Genomic DNA, 21543 nt, shown 5'->3' with positions numbered 1-21543 from the left:
TCTGAAATCAGAATTCTCAATATGCTTTCTGCCCTTGAAATGTGTTAACAGTGTTTATTTTTACAAATGAAGTTGAGTCACAACAGGAATAGTGCATAGAAATTCTAATTTAAAAGGCCAACATGGGCGTACAGCATCTAACACACTATCCTAACCTTTTATTTCTGGAGACCTGGGTTCATGTCTTGCTAGTTCTAGTGAAATGTATTTTGGTCTTGGCTTATTCTCCCAGCATACTTTGATATTAATCATAAAATCACTTCTCAATTAGCAATCTCTACTCTGTCGATAGGTCAAACAGTAGAATGCAGGGGACTGGACTAGACTGACCCATTGAGGCCCCTTCCAGCCCTACGATTCTATGATAAGGGTTCATGACAGGATTAGGATACATTAGCATCTGGAGGAAGTATACACAGTACCTACCTTGCCGCAATCAGTGCTATCAGTCTCACTTTAATGGGCACTGAAATTCCAGTGCACCCAAAAGGGCTACATGTGAGAAAACAATATACCAGCTAATACATTGCTAATGGTGGTTCTTTTTGGGGAGAGGAGAGAGCTAGCCGCTTCATATCCGCCTGCAAGCATCTCAAACCCCTCCACGCAACTAGTCTGCTGGCTGTTTTGGCTTTCCAGAAATGGGGCTTCCTTAAGGATAATGACTCTGTAGTGTGAACACCCTTTTGAGGTCAAAACAGCATGAGGGTGTCACTTTCATCTCAGTCCTTCAAGCAGGCCACCAGTTTTCACCATTACTCTTTCATTCTTTCCAAGAATTGATGTGGCTCAACACAATGTTCTCTCAACACTTGTACAGAAATATATCTATAAATCTTGTCTCAAGGGATTAGGCTGAGTTTGTGGACTAGGCTTGAACTCCAGTGCAAGTAGAGCAGTAGAAGCTACTGGTACAACAAGACAGACCTGTAGTTCTCCTTCCCTTGTACTTTTTCCAACATTTGCAACAGCAGAAGTGAAGTTTGGAGTAGAGGTTTGAACTTGGATTCATAGAGTTTAAGGCCAGAAGGGACTACCATATCATCTAGTCTGACCACCATCACGGGCCACTAAACACCAACCAGCCAGCCTAACACTAGACGTCAACCAGAATTAGACCAAAGTATTACAGCCCTCAGGAGACTAAATGAAATATTCCTTCACACGGTTGGATGTTGTGCTAATTCTAGGCTGCCAGGCCAGGCTTTTATAAATGTTTTATTCAGAATGCTGAACATCTGAGGTTGCCATCATACTGTACTTGCATCTGTTACTATGAAGACTTTTTGTGTGTGTGACTTTGTACTAACATTTACTGATATTTTTTCCCCCTCTTGGTTTAGGCTGTGAAAGCCAGCTCTGAGGCAACTGAACTTCTTCAGAATATCCGTCAGGCAAAGGAGAGAGCAGAGAAAGAGTTGGAGAAATTGCAGAATCGGGAAGACTCTAATGAAGGCATGAAAAAGAAACTGCTTGAAGCAGAGGTGAGCAGAGAATTTCTGGCTGCGCTGGACTAGTCAATAGGATGTAACTGGGCTTAGAAACTATTACTTGTGGAACACTGAATGGCCAGGATCCCTGTAACAGCTTGTCAGAGGAGAGAGATTAGAAAATAGCAGATGATTATTCATTCTTTTATAAATGTATTTCTCTGAAGAATACTTACTGGGAGGCTTGTCGGTGTTGTTTTTCATCTGGATTCAACGTGAACATGTGACTAGGGTAAGTCTTTGGGAGTGGGGATGATTTTGGATGTAGAAGAGGACCACATACTGATGGCTTCAGCTGACTTTTCCTAGTGCCTGCTTACTGCTGTTTGATCATCAAAACTTGTTTAGTTTAAATGGCAGTTCATAATTGCTCTGCAGGAACGGCGCCATTCTCTGGAGAATCAAGTGAAGAGATTAGAGACTGTGGAACGCAGAGAAAACCGACTAAAGGAAGATATTCAGACTAAATCTCAGCAGATTCAACAGATGGCAGACAAAATTTTGGTGAGCAGGGATGAAAATGAAAGATAAAGGGAAAGAGTATGCCACAGTGGAGTGGGAAGAAAGGACATAGAACTACATAAAATTGGGTGGGGGTTGTTGAATAAGGGAATTGGATGTTATATAAATTTTATGTTGGAAATAACTCAGTGCACAAATTCTGCTGCCTGCAGTGTTAGTTATAAACTAAGTCCGAAGCATCTATGATCTCTTACCAAATGACTTTTTAAAAATCCCAGTTGCCCCAATAGGAAATTTTCCAACTCAGTTGTATTAACTCACTAGTATGCAATTCATTTCCTAATGTCTATTTCAAAAGCATAACCTTCTTAATGGTCAGTGCTGGGTTGTGTAACAATGACATCTTCAGTATTTAACTTTGAACTCCCTTGCAATTTAGTCTGACATCTAATCTATCCCAAATGCTTACATTTTGCAGAAGAACAAAATTAATCATCAAAACTGTTTTTCTCTTAAATTTTTGTCAGAGATCCATTCTCACCCACATACCTTCCCCACTATAGTTGGCAATTTCTTGTTTTTCTCATTGTTAGATCTGTTTAGACTAAATTAACCAAAAAGACTTAAGTGAACCAAACAGAGGGTACTGCTGGTACTTATACCTCCCTGGGGGAAGAAGCCATTGTCTTGTGATGAGGCAGATAAATAAATGTGTGCTGCTCTGATGAGTTCTCTTCTACAAATACCCATTCAAACAGTGGGTTTCCTTCTGAAGCATAGGATGTAGGACCCAGACCTGTCAGTCACAGGGAACTGGTTTACTGTGCCCTTGAACACTTCCCACCCCCCAGTGAGACTGCTTCCAGAGACAAAATCTATGTTAAACTCAACTACCAGGAAAGATATGTGTATCAATTATCTATCTTTCATTAAATTACCTTTCTACAGTGCCTGAAGGAGACCCAAAAGATATATTGAAAATTAAAAATGATCCCCTACCAAAGGAGGGGTGGAATAGCAACCCTGACTCATTTTTGAAGAAGAGAGATCAGGATAGCACATATTTAGCCTCCCCTTAATAGCTAAGTTTATCGTTCCAGCCGTAAGTTTATAACAGCAGTGCTACTCTGAAGGAGGGCTAATTAAAAATGTGGTGTTGAAGGAAAAAGGTCACATATTTGGTGGTGTTTCATGCTTTTAGCTTGAATGGAGGTCTGATGAGCCTGTAATATAGAAAAGGGATAGATATGGATTCTCTGCCCCTCCCCTACACTTTTTCTCTTGGGGTTACTACCAGGAAAACTAACATGTTAAACACCCTTGGACAGGTGGTCGTAGTCCTGACTGTAGGAGAACCGGAGACATACCCTGTGTGAAGGCCCAATGGGAATGTATAAATAGCCTTACCTGAGGTTGATAGGTGATCCATAATTGTTCTGAGAAATAGCTGCATAAATAGATTTCAAGATCAGAACCCTTGAGGCACCATAAAGAAGGTAGAAGAAGTCCCTTGGCATTGTTCTGTCTTTCAGTATCGGGGCGTGATAAGTGAAAGACCGCTGCTTGCATGGGTACATATCATTTCACTGTTCCAGGGGCCTTGTTTTGGAGCTGCAGTTTTCTCCAAGTTTACATAGAATGTTGGGGACCATAATGCCCTTATATAACACTAAGACACGCAGGTCTGGGGCTTCAGGGGTCTCTTCCTTAGGTCCCGCCAGTTCTGACTCGGAGAATTAGCCCTCTTTGGAGGGCAAAAGAGAAAATGAAGTTGTCTTTTTCTGATTGCAGTTAGGTTTCTTTTTATGGTATCTAGCGTTTTTGCTCTACAGTTTGGTGAGATCTGGACTTTTCTGAGGAAGTGGATTTTTTTCTTTTTTTTTTTTCTTTAACCATAAATGGCTTTATTTTTCTCCTGGTGACCAGACAACTGGCAAAAGTCTGAAGATGGGTCAGATTTGGACTTTTGTTCTGTTGGCGTGTCCCTGTAGCGGAGAGGACCTTTTCTGTGATTTCTGATACAGTGGCAGAGTATATGGGGTGGTGGGCTGAGTCAGATATACATTCCTCTGTCTGAAGACTCCTTTAATCCCATGAAGCAGCTGGTGTTGGGCATTTTTTACAGGGACTCTGATGAACTGTTCTTGGTAGTGATGGGGAGAAGAGGATGGGTGGAGATGTAGGAACAGGTATGGCCTCTGTTTCTGCTAGTTTTTGAGGGAAGAGAGGAAGGGAGTCAGGTGGTGAGCCTTCAGAAGAAATGGATGATGTCTTTCTGTGAAGGAATGAACTCTTCCAGTTGTACTTGATGAGCCCTGCTGGCCTGTCTATAGATGAAGAGAGCCACAGGAAGGAAATGCCAAGTTCTGAATCATAAAAAATAAAGGGCATTTTATTCTTTGCTGCTTGGGAGTATAGATGGCTGTTCTCAGTGGCTATAGTGAATAAAAGGCAGGGGTTGGGTGGGGGGAGCTGAATATGAATTGCTGGAGAAGATTATCTGAAATAAGAGACTACATTTCTATGTCCACACTGCAGAGGGCCACTTCAGGAGTTGGCAGAGCTTCTACTCTAGCATGAGCAGCCATGTGGTGGTAACTCTGAAGCTGCTGCTGACCTGGTTGTGTAATTCACTATTTGGATCTATACTGTGTGGGCCCATGTGAAAGCTGAATTGGCTTCTTGGTACTAGAAGCCATTTTCCAACTGAAGAAAACAATAGTGCCCCTTCCAGGGTACGAAATGCTGCAAACTCCTTCTAGATGACTGCTTTTTGGCAGGCTTTCATTCCATTTTTGTAGCCCGTGTGGTGGAGGGTTGATGCTGTGACTGGATCAAAGGAACCTTTGTGTGCTCCCAAAGTGGTTTCCTGAGATAAGCGAAAGGGAAGATCAGGGGATAGAAAATGCGTGTGTGTCAACTAGAGAAATGTCAGGGAATTGTCCTGTGCTGTGTAGATAGGAAGGCAGGCAGGAGACCTGGAGGGATCACAAAACTGGAGCTTGGCTAAGTGGCAATCAACCCACTTTCCAGGGCTTGACAGGTCTGGATCTGCCTCCTGTGCTGCAGAAACTGTTGGAATGGCAAACGTTCAGAGAAGAACGTTCTCTGAAGTCTCAGCTATTGAGAGCAAGCCTCAAGAAAGGAGACTCTCTAGCTCTACCTTAAAGACCAACTTCAAAGAACAAAAATGCCCCCCTCTGCCAAACTGGTTTACCTGTGAGAGACAGGGCTATTTCACTTATTCAGGGCTGTATTTTGTGTGACTTACGTTCCTTCACCCTTGTGAGCCACTGAGGATAAAAATATTTTTTTGCACCTAATGTATAACTTATAAAGCACTTTTCATCTTCAAAGCAATTTATAAATATCCATCCTGGCAACAACCATGTAGGGAGGACAGAAAGGATTATCCCCTGTCTACAAATGGAGAATCTGAAGCATAGAAACTAAGGCACCACTGCACTGAGAACTACACTGACCCAGAGGTTTACCTGCATGATCCTCAGTGCAGAATCAAGATCTAAGTGGATGGATCACTTGATTACCTGTTCTGTTCATTCCCTCTGGGGCACCTGGCATTGGCCACTGTCGAAAGACAGGATACTGGGTTAGATGGACCTTTGGTCTGACCCAGTATGACTGCTCTTATGTTCTAAGTGATTTGCCCAAGGCTAGAAAGAGAGGGAGGGACATTATCAGAAATGAGACTAAACTCTCAGGAATTCCCTGTCCTGTATTCAAATCACTCCACCACATGTCTTTCCCTTTTTATCAGATATCCAGGCATATATTTGAAACCTTCACCAGCCAATCTGATGCAAAGGAATTTAAAGTTAACTGCAAAATGATGGGGGTTTTTTTGTCTAGGGTTTCAGAATCCCATCACACATCTATGAGCTGGTCATAACTGCTCATTATCACAAACCATTCTGGCTCCATTTTGGGGAATACCTTAATTTTTTTTGGAAGCAGGTTGGAAGGGGCAGTACTGGCTCAGGAGGCAGCTCTTGGTGGAGGTGGAATCTACTTCTTTTTTAAACATCTCTTTACCCTTTTTATTATACTACCTAACCCTAAAATAGGACAACTGATGTATCTATCTGTCTATTTATAAGGTTTAATGCTGGTGATAGGTACTTTCATAATGGTATCTCATGCAGCTGAGATCCCAGGCCTCAGAGATATATTTTAGAAAGCCTTAAAACCAGAGGGAATGAGTGTTTTGTACATGCCCTGTATATGTATTTATAAATTCCATGTATTATATTTCTGTATCTGTCTGACATAAATCTTTGCTGTGTTCAGGAGCTGGAGGAGAAGCATCGTGAGGCTCAGCTGTCAGCACAGCATCTGGAATTGCAGCTGAAACAGAAAGAGCAGTTCTATGATGAAAAAATCAAAGTAAATATCCCTTTTCATTTCATTACCTTCATACTCTCTTTTAGAGGTGCACTGGGCTCTGGATAGTCCCCAAACAGCTGGTTTTGGACTCTGATCCCTTGTCCTCTGCTTCCTTCTTCACCACTTCTGAGAGTTGAATGAAAACTGAATAATTCTGCCTTTCTAACCCGTGCCCATCACGCTCTCACCTTTTGTGTGAGGTTGCGTTATCCATGTAGGCTTTGTGAGAGCTAGACGAATCTAACTGTTAACAGACCATTCCTTTAGAACAGGTGCTTGTGGGAAATCAGTCTTTCAAAAAGGTTTTTAATTATTTCTGATGATCTTGCTTTGATCTGAAGAGCATTAACATGAGCAGCCCTAGAAGCTTTACATTTAATAAACACAAAAGCACTTTTGAAATTCCATCTCCTTGGAGCTGTAACATCCGCCAGTGAGTCCAGGGATCCACCCACTCTGAATTTTATTCTCTTCTCTAGGATATTTTAAGATTTATAACAAACAGTTGAAAACATGATTATAGACACCACCTAAAATTAGGAAAACCATAGAGAGAGAGACAGGATTATGTAATAGATTTCAGAATTTATCTAAAAAACCTACAGTTTGTCATTCAGCAAAAGTATTCTTTAAGGATCTCTGTGCCTTCCAAGTGTGATCTTTCCCCACTCTTTGGGTATGTCTACACTACGAAATTAGGTCGAATTTATAGAAGTCGTTTTTTTATAGATCGTTTTTATATATTCGAGTGTGTGTGTCCCCACAGAAAATGCTCTAAGTGCATTAACTCGGCGGAGTGCTTCCACAGTACCGAGGCTAGAGTCGACTTCCGGAGCGTTGCACTGTGGGTGGCTATCCCACAGTTCCCGCAGTCTCCGCTGCCCATTGGAATTCTGGGTTGAGATCCCAATGCCTGATGGGGCTAAAACATTGTTGCGGGTGGTTCTGGGTACATATCGTCAGGCCCCTGTTCCCTCCCTCCCTCTGTGAAAGCAGCAGCAGACAATCGTTTCGCGCCTTTTTTCTTGAGTTACCTGTGCAGATGCCATACCACAGCAAGCATGGAGCCTGCTCAGGTAACCGTCACCGTATGTCTCCTGGGTGCTGGCAGACGTGGTACTGCATTGCTACACAGCAGCAGCAACCCCTTGCCTTGTGGCAACAGATGGTGCAGTAGGACTGGTAGCCGTCATTGTCATGTCCGAGGTGCTCCTGGCCACGTCGGCCAGGGGCGCCTGGGCAGACATGGGTGCAGGGACTACATTAGAAGTGACTTGACCAGGTCATTCTCTTTAGTCCTGCAGTCAGTCCTATTGAACCATCTTATGGTGAGCAGGCAGGCGATACGGATTGCTAGCAGTCCTACTGTACCATCTTCTGCCAGGCAGGCAAGAGATGACGATGGCTAGCAGTCCTACTGCACCATCTTCTGCCAAGCAGCCATGAGATGTGGATGGCTTGCAGTCCTTCTGCACCATCTACTGCCAGCCAAAGATGTAAAAGATAGATGGAGTGGATCAAAACAAGAAATAGACCAGATTTGTTTTGTACTCATTTGCTTCTCCCTCTCCCCCATCTAGGGGACTCATTCTTCTAGGTCACACTGCAGTCACTCACAGAGAAGGTGCAGCGAGGTAAATCTAGCCATGTATCAATCAGAGGCCAGACCAACCTGCTTGTTCCAATAAGAACAATTACTTAGGTGCACCATTTCTTATTGGAACCCTCCGTGAAGTCCTGCCTGAAATACTCCTTGATGTAAAGCCACCCCCTTTGTTGATTTTAATTCCCTGTAAGCCAACCCTGTAAGCCATGTCGTCAGTTGCCCCTCCCTCCGTCAAAGCAACGGCAGACAATCGTTCCGCGCCTTTTTTCTGTGCGGACGCCATACCAAGGCAAGCATGGAGGCCGCTCAGCTCACTTAGGCAATTAGGAGCACATTAAACACCACACGCATTATCCAGCAGTATATGCAGCACCAGAACCTGGCAGAGTGATACCGGGCGAGGAGGCGACGTCAGCGCGGTCACGTGAGTGATCAGGACATGGACACAGATTTCTCTGAAAGCATGGGCCCTGCCAATGCATGCATCATGGTGCTAATGGGGCAGGTTCATGCTGTGGAACGCCGATTCTGGGCTCGGGAAACAAGCACAGACTGGTGGGACCGCATAGTGTTGCAGGTCTGGGATGATTCCCAGTGGCTGCGAAACTTTCGCATGCGTAAGGGCACTTTCATGGAACTTTGTGACTCGCTTTCCCCTGCCCTGAAGCGCATGAATACCAAGATGAGAACAGCCCTCACAGTTGAGAAGCGAGTGGCGATAGCCCTGTGGAAGCTTGCAACGCCAGACAGCTACCGGTCAGTTGGGAATCAATTTGGAGTTGGCAAAACTACTGTGCGGGCTGCTGTGATGCAAGTAGCCCACGCAATCAAGGATCTGCTGATATCAAGGATAGTGACCCTGGGAAATGTGCAGGTCATAGTGGATGGCTTTGCTGCAATGGGATTCCCTAACTGTGGTGGGGCCATAGACGGAACCCATAACCCTATCTTGGCACCGGAGCACCAAGCCGGCGAGTACATAAACCGCAAAGGGTTCTTTTCAATAGTGCTGCAAGCTCTGGTGGATCACAAGGGACGTTTCACCAACATCAACGTGGGATGGCTGGAAAAGGTACATGACGCTCGCATCTTCAGGAACTCTGGTCTGTTTCAAAAGCTGCAGGAAGGGACTTTATTCCCAGACCAGAAAATAACTGTTGGGGATGTTGAAATGCCTATATGTATCCTTGGGGACCCAGCCTACCCCTTAATGCCATGGCTCATGAAGCCGTACACAGGCAGCCTGGACAGCAGTCAGGAGCTGTTCAACTACAGGCTGAGCAAGTGCAGAATGGTGGTAGAATGTGCATTTGGATGTTTAAAGGCGCGCTGGCGCAGTTTATTGACTCGCTTAGACCTCAGCGAAACCAATATTCCCACTGTTATTACTGCTTGCTGTGCGCTCCACAATATCTGTGAGAGTAAGGGGGAGACGTTTATGGCGGGGTGGGAGGTTGAGGCAAATCGCCTGGCTGCTGGTTACGCGCAGCCAGACACCAGGGCGGTTAGAAGAGCACAGGAGGGCACGGTACACATCAGAGAAGCTTTGAAAACCAGTTTCATGACTGGACAGGCTACAGTGTGAAAGTTCTGTTTGTTTCTCCTTGATGGAACCCCCCCCCCCCTTGGTTCACTCTACTTCCCTGTAAGCTAACCACCCTCCCCTCCTCCCTTCGATCACCGCTTGCAGAGGCAATAAAGTCATTGTTGCTTCACATTCATGCATTCTTTATTCATTCATCACACAAATAGGGGGATGACTACCAAGGTAGCCCAGGAGGGGTGGTGGAGGAGGGAAGGAAAATGCCACACAGCACTTTAAAAGTTTACAACTTTAAAATTTATTGAATGACAGCCTTCTTTTTTTTGGTCAATCCTCTGTGGCGGAGTGGCTGGTTGGCCGGAGGCCCCCCCACCGCGTTCTTGGGCGTCTGGGTGGAGGCTATGCAACTTTGTGAGGAGGGCGGTTAGTTACACAGGGGCTGTAGTGGCAGTCTGTGCTCCAGCTGCCTTTGCTGCAGCTCAACCATACACTGGAGCATACTGGTTTGATCCTCCAGCAGCCTCAGCATTGAATCCTGCCTCCTCTCATCACGCTGCCGCCACATTTGAGCTTCAGCCCTCTCCTCAGCCCGCCACTTACTCTCTTCAGCCCGCCACCTCTCCTCCTGGTCATTTTGTGCTTTCCTGCACTGTGACATTATTTGCCTCCACGCATTCATCTGTGCTCTGTCAGTGTGGGAGGACAGCATGAGCTCAGAGAACATTTCATCACGAGTGTGTTTTTTTTCTTTCTAATCTTCACTAGCCTCTGGGAAGGAGAAGATCCTGTGATCATTGAAACACATGCAGCTGGTGGAGAAAAGAAAAGGGACAGCGGTATTTAAAAAGACACATTTTATAAAACAGTAGCTACACTCTTTCAGGGTAAACCTTGCTGTTAACATTACATACATAGCACATGTGCTTTCGTTACAAGGTCACATTTTGCCTCCCCCCACCGCGTGGCTACCCCCTCAACCCTCCCCCCTCCCTGTGGCTAACAGCGGGGAACATTTCTGTTTAGCCACAGGCAAACAGCCCAGCAGGAACGGGCTCCTCTGAGTGTCCCCTGAAGAAAAGCACCCTATTTCAACCAGGTGACCATGAATGATATCTCACTCTCCTGAGGATAACACAGAGAGATAAAGAACGGATGTTGTTTGAACGCCAGCAAACATACACTGCAATGCTTTGTTGTACAATGATTCCCGAGTACGTGTTACTGGCCTGGAGTGGTAAAGTGTCCTACCATGGAGGACGCAATAAGGCTGCCCTCCCCAGAAACCTTTTGCAAAGGCTTTGGGAGTACATCCAGGAGAGCCGCAAATGCCAGGGCAAATTAATCCTTTCACATGCTTGCTTTTAAACCATGTACAGTATTTTAAAAGGTACACTCACCAGAGGTTCCTTCTCCACCTGCTGGGTCCAGGAGGCAACCTTGGGTGGGTTCGGGGGGGTACTGGCTCCAGGTCCAGGGTGAGAAACAGTTCCTGGCTGTCGGGAAAAGCGGTTTCTCCGCTTGCTTGCTGTGAGCTATCTACAACCTCATCATCATCATCTTCTTCTTCGTCCCCAAAACCTGCTTCCGTGTTGCCTCCATCTCCATTGAAGGAGTCAAACAACACGGCTGGGGAAGTGGTGGCTGAACCCCCTAAAATGGCATGCAGCTCATCATAGAAGCGGCATGTTTGCGGCTCTGACCCGGAGCGGCCGTTTGCCTCTCTGGTTTTCTGGTAGGCTTGCCTCAGCTCCTTAAGTTTCACGTGGCACTGCTTCGGGTCCCTGTTATGGCCTCTGTCCTTCATGCCCTGGGAGATTTTGACAAAGGCCTTTTTGGCATTTCGAAAACTGGAACGGAGTTCTGATAGCACGGATTCCTCTCCCCATACAGCGATCAGATCCCGTACCTCCCGTTCAGTCCATGCTGGAGCTCTTTTGCGATTCTGGGACTCCATCATGGTCACCTCTGCTGATGAGCTCTGCATGGTCACCTCTGCTGATGAGCTCTGCAAGGTCACCTGCAGCTTGCCACGCTGGCCAAACAGGAAATGAGATTCAAAAGCTCGCGGTTCTTTTCCTGTCTACCTGGCCAGTGTGGTCACTCTATCTGAGTTGAGAGTGCTGTCCAGAGCGGTCACAATGGAGCACTCTGGGATAGCTCCCGGAGGCCAATACCGTCGAATTGTGTCCACAATACCCCAAATTCGTCCCGGCAAGGCCGATTTAAGCGCTAATCCACTTGTCAGGGGTGGAGTAAGGAAATTGATTTTAAGAGCCCTTTAAGTCGAGAAAAAAAAGGGCTTCATCGTGTGTATGGGTGCAGGTTTACATCGATTTAACGCTGCTAAATTCGACCTAAAGTCCTTGTGTAGACCAGAGCTTTGTCATTATGATTTATTACATTTAATTAGCACTATAAATTTACACAGCATTTACAAATGTAAAGTCTTGTTCACTTGCCCAAAGAGCTTAGTCTGAACAAGATTAGACTTTAAACAACTGTCCCGGAGAGAGAGGCTATGATGCTGTTAAAAAGAGAGGAGGAATTTCTTGAAAGAAAACACCGAGTAGTGGAGGGTGCATGGCAAATTGGAACAAGCATACTTTTCAAGGCATGAAACCAAGAGTTGGATGTTAGAAAGAAGACCAAAGAAGTGGTAAGGCGAAAGGATTGGAAAGAGTGCAAAGAATGGGAGGGAGCAGTAGAGGGAAATGAGAGCCAAGGTATAAATGGGACAAGATTATGTGGGCTTTGGTAAATGAGTTGGGATGCCAGTGAAGGGATTTAGGAGGTGTGGGAAGCATGTATCTGGAGCAGAAATAATAGTAATGGGAGGAAAAGCTATAATGAGAATCTGGACTTGGGAGAGGAAGAGAGAGAAAGGTTGAAGATTATGAGCATGGGAGGCACTAAAGATAGTGGAGTTAACAGTGGAGCTAGTGAATGGAGTAAGATTAGGAAGGAAGATGTAGGGAAGGTACTAGACGGAGGAACAAATTCAGTTTTGGAGAGGGGGAGAGTGAGTTTGAAATGGTGGTTCTTCCAAGAGGAGATATCTGAGAAACACTGGAGTTGTGACAAGACAGAAGAATTAGAACGGGATCAAAATGTCAGTTGGTTCTTTGAGTCCAACCATCGCTGCAACAGTAGTCCATCAAGTCCAGTCCTCCTAGTTTTTCATGGCTACGTTACTGATTTGAATTCAGATCTGTAGTCACTGAAACTCATAGTACTATGAAAGCTCTTACGTTCCTTTTACATATTTAGTTTAGGGCTGTCAAGCAATTTTAAAAAATTAATTGTACTGTTAAACTAATAGAATACCATTTATTTAAATATTTTTGGATGTTTTCTACATTTTCAAAAATTTATTTCAATTACAACACAGAATACAAATAAATACTTTATATTTTTTATGACAAATATTTGCTATGTAAATAACAAAATAAATAGTATTTTTCAATTCCTCTATTGGAAGTACTGTAGTGCAATCTCTTTATCATGAAAGTTGAACTTACAAATGTAGAATTATGTACAAAAAAAACCTTCATTCAAAAATAAAACAATGTAAAACTTTAGAGCCGACAAGTCCACTCAGTCCTACTTCAGCAAATCGCTCAGACAAACAAGTTTGGTTACAGTTTGCAGGAGATAATGCTGCCCACGTCTTGTTTACAGTGTCATGTGAAAGTGAGAAAAGGCGTTCAAATGGCATTGTTGTAGCCGGCGTTGCAAGATATTTATGTGCCAGATGCGCTAAAGATTCATATGTCCCTTTATGCTTCAACCACCATTCCAGAGAACATGCATCCATACTGATGACGGGTTCTGCTCGATAACGATCCAAAGCAGAGCGGATGGACGCATGTTCATTTTCATCATCTGAGTCAGATGCCATCAGCAGAAGGTTGATTTTCTTTTTTGGTGGTTCGGGTTCTGTAGTTTCCGCATCTGAGTGTTGGTCTTTTAAGACTTCTGAAAGTATGCTCCACACCTTGTCCCTCTCAAATTTTGGATGGCACTTCAGATTCTTAAACCTTGGTTCGAGTGCTGTAGCAATTTTTAGAAATTTCACATTGGTACCCTCTTTGCATTTTGTCAAATCTGCTGTGGAAGTGTTCTTAAAATGAACATGTGCTGGGTCATCATCCGAGACTGCTATAACATGAAATATATGGAAGAATGCGGGTAAAACAGAACAGGAGACATACAGTTCTTCCCCAAGGAGTTCAGTCACAAATTTAATTAACGCATTGGTTTTTTTAACAAGCATCATCAGCATGGAAGCATGTCCTCTGGAATGGTGGCAGAAGCATGAAGGGGCATACGAATGTTTATCATATCTGACACGTAAATACCTTGCAACACTGGCTGCAAAAGTGCTATGCGAATGCCTGTTCTCACTTTCAGGTGACATCGTAAATAAGCAGCATGCATCATTATCTCCCGTAAATGTAAACAAACTTGGCTGAACAAGAAGTAGGATTGAGTGGACTTGTGGGCTCTAAAGTTTTACATTGTTTTGTTTTTGAGTGCAGTTATATATCAAAAAAATCCACATTTGTAAGTTACACTTTCACGATAAAGAGATTGCACTACAGTACTTGCATGAGATGAATTGAAAAACAGTATTTCTTTTGCTATCATTTTAGAGTGCAAATATTTGTAATCAAAAATAGTATAAAGTGAGCACTGTACACTTTGTATTCTGTGTTGTAATAGAAATCAATATATTTGAAAATGTTGAAAAACATCCAAATATATTTTAAAATTTTCAATTGGTATTCTGTTTAACAGTGTGATTAATCACGATTAATTTTTTCAAGTTAATCGCATGAGTTAACTGCGATTAATCGACAGCCCTAATTTATTTTATTATTTCAGTTTATTTAAAATCCAAAGCTGTGGACATATCTGTAGTGTATTAATTAAAAAAAAAAATCTACAACAGCCAAAAGGAGTTGTTTCAGTCCACTTCCTAGTGAACAAGTGTTGGTATCTCTCAGGTTACCACCTTACTTGGTACCCTTGTTATATGTCTCGGCAGAGAGGCAAAGGATTAAAGTAGTCATGGAGGCTGAATTACTCTCTCATACCTACATGTGGTTCTTACAGGTCAATGTTGAGGCACATCAGTGAGGTAATGAAAAGGAGCTTACATTGCTACTTTTCTGTGCCATACTTCCTCTGTGAATAGAGGAATTAATTTTCCATGTATGTCAAACTGGCATATGTCATGAGCACTAATAATGAAAGACTGTTTAAAAAACAATAACAGCCCATAGCCTTTCCATAACTCCTTTTACTCATTAAACTCAACCATTTCTTACAGCTGAGTAGTCCTCTCAAAGCTTGCTGTCCCCGGCATTTCCTGCAATCTCATCTAGTTTTCCTTAGGAAGTGGTCAAGCCTCTTCATCGAATGTAACGCTTCCCTGGTGGCTTTCTTTCTGACTGCCCTTTGACTAATGAAACAGGTTCAAAGTGAGGAAATTTGTTTTGTTTACTTCAGGTGCTGGATGCTCAGATGAAGAAAGATCTTGCCGATAAGGAAGCACTTGAGAATATGCTGCGAAGACACGAAGAAGAAGCACATGAGAAATGCAAAATTCTGGCTGAGCAGAAGGCGGTAGGTGTAACTGAATCAGAAACTGAAACATTTTAAGAGTAGCCATTTTAAGTCTCTTACGCAGGGATGTTCCTAAAATAAAGATCTGTTGCTGCTGGGTCTTGTTGCTGGAGGCTTCTTGGGGGTGGGGGAGGTGTGTGTGTGGTGTTTTGTTTTGTTTTGATAGCTGTCCTTTTAATTCATGATGTCTCCAAGAACATTCCCTTTCAAGAAAGTCATCCATGCCTAGTATGTTACTACCTGGCAGTCCAGTACATGGTTCACGTGGGAGCTGCTTGCTCTTGGTCTGGAAGAGACTGGAAAGCAGTTATAGATTGATGTAACAGATGTGACATCTGAATATGTGGTTGCTTCTTTGTTGTCTTGTCCACTCAGTCCGATATCTTGTTTCTGAATGAAGTTTCTAGAAGTGATTTTTAAATGCCCCCTTGCTGTAGTCACTAACTTTTCATCCCATGATCTCAAAGGCAGACTGCTCTGTTTCAGATGATCAATGCCATGGATTCGAAGATAAGGTCACTGGAGCAGAGAATAGTGGAATTGTCTGAGGCTAATAAACTGGCAGCAAATAGCAGCCTTTTTACACAGAGAAACATGTAAGTAAAGGAACTGCTATAGCATTCTTGCATTTACAAGCCCCGGTGTGAGCTCAGTAAGACCTATTCTCCAAACATATTATTTCTCTAACAAGAAACTATAGTTTGCTCAATATTTCCCCTATCATAGCTGTTAAGTTTTATTGGTCTGTATTGTTGCATTTGTTTTGGATCATTTCATGAGGCTGTTGCTGTCCCTTTTTTTGCTGCATGCAATTTTTCAAAATATATAAGTTTTGTAGAAAAATTCTAACATTTTTAAATGTCTGAAACACTTCCGGAGAAGCAGTAATTCCAATGCTGTTCCAGTTGTGGAGATATATAAAAATTAGTATTCCTTTTGCTTCTGGTGTTTAGGACTTGATCACATCTGCTTCTGGTGGCCATTACTCATTGAAATTCAAAGCCTTATTATAATTATTTGACACTCAAAGATGAGAAGAAAATGTTAAATATCCTTTCTTCACAAAAGCTTCCATCCTGCTCCCAACAGCTGTCAAGACATCTAAGAAAAGTGAATATTGGTTTAGGAATTTTCCTTCATGTTTTTAAATGTTGATTATAAATATAAGGTATTAGTGTTATCTCTGCCTGTTTTTTTTAAAAAAAAAAAAGGTGGAGGGGCCCTATCCTTAAGATCGAAGTGATTCTTTAATCCTGATTGCTTATTTCTGATCCTGGTGCCTATCAGTGAGATATTAGACATATCACAGTTTGGCTGTCTGGAGAAATATGTGCAGACTGTCAGCTGCATAGTGGAATGCTGGGTATAATCTCAGTGGACAGCAGTTGGTTAGATCCATTTGTGAAGTCAAGCAAGGATGAGTTTTGGCATAGAATCTCTGAACTCTTAGCAGTGATTGATTGTACCAACAGAGATGTAAAGCCAGGAATTTTTATTACATTTCAAACTTCTGTCAAGCTCTTCAACCTGAGCAGACTGAAATCTTCCACAAAAGTAATTGTTAAAGTTATATGAGTTGCTTTATGCAGATGATTATACTCTTGTTATATGCACTCTAGTTAATCATCCAAAAAGTTTGTAGAGGCTGCTAAAACCATAACATCGTTAATCTGAAGAATACAGAAGTAATCTACCAGGTCATACATGGGAAAGCATATGTAAGACCTAGCATCATTCAGTGGTCTTGAACTCAGTGTGGTAATAGCTTTCACTTCTCTTGAAATGCTGTTCTTGCTGACTAAAGAAATGTTTACCAGAATCAAAAAGGGTATTCTACCAACTGAAATATTAACTTTGGAACCAGCATGGTTGTCATATGTGAGACCAAAGTTCCATGTTTGCCATGCTGTAATGATTTCTTCCTTGCTCTATGGCTATGAAAAATGGAGACATTTGCCAACATATAAGAGTTGGAGAAACTTAATCAAGACACTTTGGAACTCTTATGGATATTAAATCATAAGATATACTGGTGGCTGGATGCTATAAGGATGGGCATTGTAATAATTTAATAATAAAATTACAAATAATGCAATTCTGAAAAGAGGTTGCATAAACAGCTTTGAAAGTCTACTACTGAAAGCACCATTTAGCTGGACTAGATGCATCCTCTGGAAGGAGGACACCAGACTAAAGTCAAAAGGCAGAGGAAGAGATATAATGATGCCTAAAAAAGGAATTCTACCCATTGTGACTTATGTTAAATATTCATATGTCGGGAGGGAGTGGCAAACAAATTGCTTTGGCAAGTCAGTAATCGTGCCCCATGTTTGGAGTGAGTCATCTTAGTCATTAAGAGAAGTGAGTTCTTTTTGAGCAGTGCCTGTAGATCTTATAGATATAACTAGCAAACCCTACTGCATTACTCTGATCTGTGAAAAGGCATGTAAATCTATAATTGAACCATATCTGAATCCACAAAAGCTATTACTAAACTGAGCATTATTGATGTGGACAGTTAGCAATTAGAGCCTTCAAGGAACTGTGGAATCCAACTAGCCTTTGTTCTATCAGTAACTAAAAAAATGAATGATTGGTTCTGAAGAAGGTGGAGTCATTTGTTCTACTGTTGCCCAGGCTATTTGGATAGTTCTGGCTGCCAGTAATCAGTTGAGGGAGGTTTAAAAAAGGGGAAGGATGATTTTGTTCTTATCAAAGCACAGGACTGTGACTCAGAAGACCTGGGTTCTATTTCTAGCTCTGCTATGTGATCCCACGTAATTTCTCTGGGAGAGAGATAATAATACCTATCTCACAGTATTTTTCTGCATATGAGTTCATTAATATTTGTAAGCTCTGTGAATAAGTAATTGTGTGTTCAGTGCATACATCAGGGTTTCAATCAGGGCAAAAGTTTGCTAAAGTGTTGGCCAGATTGGGCTCCTAGCAAGTTTCCAAAATCCAGAACTAATCTGTATGCAAGGAAGCCAGTTGCAGTTCCTCTGATCTTTCATATGGAAGTTCCTGCTCCCAGCATTCATTGAACCATTTTTTTTCCAAATGGAAAAACAAATGACAAGGAAAAGGGTGATAGCTTAGAATGAGCTGTAGATCAGACATTCTTGTAGGTTTCCAAGGTTTGGTGTTCATCTTTCTCCATGTACAAACAGATGCACAGCCTACAAAACCATGATATCTGAGCTACTTGAAGCACGTACTTGGTTTAATCACTGATGTGGGAATCTGTGCGGAAGCCAACATAAGAGACCTTATTTTTTCCATAAAGGGGCTGTGAAATTTAAAATAGGAAGAGCTAATTTTGATGTGATCACATTCTGCTTACCAGGAAACTTTTATACCAATGAAACTACATGATCAAAATATAGTTTGATTATGTCTTCTCTTGTTATGTATTTTCCTATCAGGAAAGCCCAGGAGGAGATGATCTCAGAGCTCAGACAGCAGAAGTTCTACCTGGAAACACAGGCTGGGAAGTTAGAGGCCCAAAACCGAAAACTAGAAGAGCAATTGGAGAAGATCAGTCTTCAGGACCATACTGACAAGAACCGTCTGTTGGAGTTAGAGACTAGACTGCGAGAGGTGAAAATTTAATCCTTTGCAGGCTGATGTACTTGGGTGTATCCCATTTCAAGGAGTACAGTGAGAATTAAAATTAAGTAGTTTTAGTTTTCAGCACTGCAGGATCATGACTTGAGCTGAATGACCCAATTTTTGCTCCATTTCTATAACAGTGGAAATGTATTGCTTGCTGGAAGGAGTTGAGCATAACTATTTTGGGTTTTTGTTATAGTGGTAGAGTCTGAGTTTCTAGATCAGCTTGCTTTCTTAGAACTATATTTATTTTCATCCTTTTGTACAACATCCTTTAATAGTGCCCAGATGTAATGGTGATGGGCACAATATATATTCTTAGCTGGATAATTCATTTATTTTCAGTTGCAGACTAGAAGAATCAGGTTTTTATATTATTTTGAAATTAAAAGGGCAGACAGGCAGAAATAGGTTGGAACCACCTAGTTCCAGAGTTCCACCTAGTTCCAGAGAAGAGTAACAAAAATGATTAATTTCAGAGTAGCAGCCGTGTTAGTCTGTATTCGCAAAAAGAAAAGGAGGACTTGTGGCACCTTAGAGACTAACAAATTTATCTGAGCGTAAGCTTTCGTGAGCTGTAACTTATGCTCAAATAAATTTGTTAGTCTCTAAGGTGCCACAAGTCCTCCTTTTCTTTTTGAAAAATGATGAAAGGTCTAGAAAACATGACCTGTGAGGGAAGATTAAAAAAAATGGGATTTGTTTAGTCTGGAGAAGAGAAGACTGAGAGGAGACATAACAGTTTTCAAGTACACAAAAGGTTGTTATAAGGAGGAGGGAGAAAAAATTTTCTTCTTAACCTCTGAGGCTAGGACAAGAAGCAATGGGCTTAAATTGCAGCAAGGGAGGTTTAGGTTGGACATTAAGAAAAACTTCCTGTCAGGGTGGTTAAGCACTGGAATAAATTGCCTTGGGAGGCTGTGGAATCTCCATTATTGGGGATTTTTAAGAGCACATTGGACAAACACCTGTCAGGGATGGTCTAGATAATACTTAGTCCTGCCATGAGTGCAGGGGACTGGACTAGATGACCTCTTGAGGTCCCTTCATGTTCTGTGATTCCCTGGATAATATCCTTTTTCCTTCCTTGCTGTCCCTCCTCTAATTCTCAATAAAAACCAAAATCTCTACTCTGGCTAAGACATTTGGGATGTCCAATGTCATTCCTTTAATTAGCCAGAAATTGCTAGACATCAGTGCAAGGTCTTCTGGCAGGGCTATTTTTCACACATCTGCAATATTATGGGCAGATTTACTTGCAATAACATAAGGAGTCAGGCATCAGAAAGCTAAATTGGAACTTTTTCTTTAAACTATTTTCTCCACTCTGTCATGGTAAATGGGATCTGCCAAGATGTTGCATCAGTGTAGGAGATAGATCTGTCTGTAACAAGAATCTGAAGGGAAGTTTAAATATGAAAGTAATTGAACAGTATATAAAGACATTTCTTATAGATTCAAAGTAATATTGATAGTTTCTTCTTACAGAGCCTCAAGTGCAGTATATTAACTTGCAACTATGGAAGATAATCACACAAATTATACTTTAACTTTCATATTGTCACAATTATCTATATCAACATTTGATACGTATTTACAACATAGCTGGCATTACTCTTAAATCCTAGTTTTCATTTCAGAACACAATATAGTTTTATTTTTGAACCATTTCAAACCAAATGAGTGTTTTTCAAGTGATGGATGAAGCAGCATCCTAGGGATAGTTACCTTCAGGTCTGATTTTTAACCAATCCATCCAAATCTGACATTAGACTGGAGTGTTGCCATGCAATCCCAGAGTGCAATTCTAGGGCAGGTCTCTAGTTTGAAATGAACAAATATAGCAGCTGTACTCTCTTTCCTTATTAGTAACTCCTAATCAGCTGCTGTTGTTTCTCTCTAGGTTAGCTTAGAGCATGAAGAACAAAAGCTGGAATTGAAACGACAATTAACAGAATTGCAGCTGACTCTCCAGGAAAGAGAATCTCAGATTTCAGGGCTTCAAGCTGCACGATCAGCCCTAGAGAATCAGCTCCGTGAGGCTAAAACTGAACTAGAGGAGACTACAGCTGAGGCAGAGGAGGAGATTCAAGCTCTCACGGTGAGTCCTATACTTCTGGATTGGTATTTCGAACTATACCTGCAGATCCGACAGAACATTGATGCACCCTTCATAATAAGTGTCTTAAGTTATTAGCTTTGAGGTTGTCCTAACTTAAATTTTGTATGTTTTTAATTTTGCAGTGCAACATATGAAATGTGCCTTGGATTGAGGAAGGCACAGGGATGGCTAAAATGTCAGAGTTCTTTGTCTCTCAAAACATACATATGCTTGTTGTTTGTTGTCCACTTGTGCAAAAACTGATTGGCTATTAGTGAAAATATCATCAGTTTACTTGATAAGCTAAAAGCTCCACACTAAATTATTCCTACTGTAGGACTTTGACTTTGTGCTGTTTTTTTTTAATTCTAAATTCATGTATGACCTTTGAAAGTAGTGCTGTTTCAAAAGGAATGTGATTGCAAATGTTCTGGTATTTTCTCTATAATAAGTTAGCCAACTCTGCTATCCTTTTAAAAAAATCAGACAAATACTGTTGTTGCTTCTCTAATTTTACTCCAAAGGCTGTTCCATAAAGAATTGCTACTTTTAGATCTTTGCAGTCTCTTGTGAGGTGTGTGAATGACACAAACTTCAGCAGGGGTTGGTGTAGGGGAAAGATTTTCCCTGCCCAGTGAACGGAACATTAAATTATATGCTGCTGGTTGCTACTTTGAGTACAAAAAGATGCTTTTAA

General features: G+C 42.0%; 1 protein-coding gene across 4 annotated transcripts in view; it reads left to right on the top strand.

The window, feature by feature from the left end:
* Window positions 1–21543, top strand: part of CIT (citron rho-interacting serine/threonine kinase) — a 93681-nt gene that overhangs the window by 36858 nt on the left and 35280 nt on the right. For all 4 annotated transcript variants that reach the window (XM_074972816.1, XM_074972815.1, XM_074972814.1 and 1 more), the window contains 7 exons: window positions 1344–1484; window positions 1869–1994; window positions 6261–6356; window positions 15017–15133; window positions 15620–15729; window positions 18559–18733; window positions 20649–20846. In XM_074972816.1, the coding sequence (XP_074828917.1) occupies window positions 1344–1484; window positions 1869–1994; window positions 6261–6356; window positions 15017–15133; window positions 15620–15729; window positions 18559–18733; window positions 20649–20846 (963 nt within the window). The remainder of the gene's footprint in view (window positions 1–1343; window positions 1485–1868; window positions 1995–6260; window positions 6357–15016; window positions 15134–15619; window positions 15730–18558; window positions 18734–20648; window positions 20847–21543) is intronic.

Source organism: Natator depressus, chromosome 15 (genome assembly GCF_965152275.1).
Source record: "Natator depressus isolate rNatDep1 chromosome 15, rNatDep2.hap1, whole genome shotgun sequence".
NCBI classification, from domain to species: Eukaryota; Metazoa; Chordata; order Testudines; family Cheloniidae; genus Natator; species Natator depressus.
Note: the sequence above shows the minus strand (reverse complement) of the source record. Positions and strands in the feature narration are given on the sequence as shown.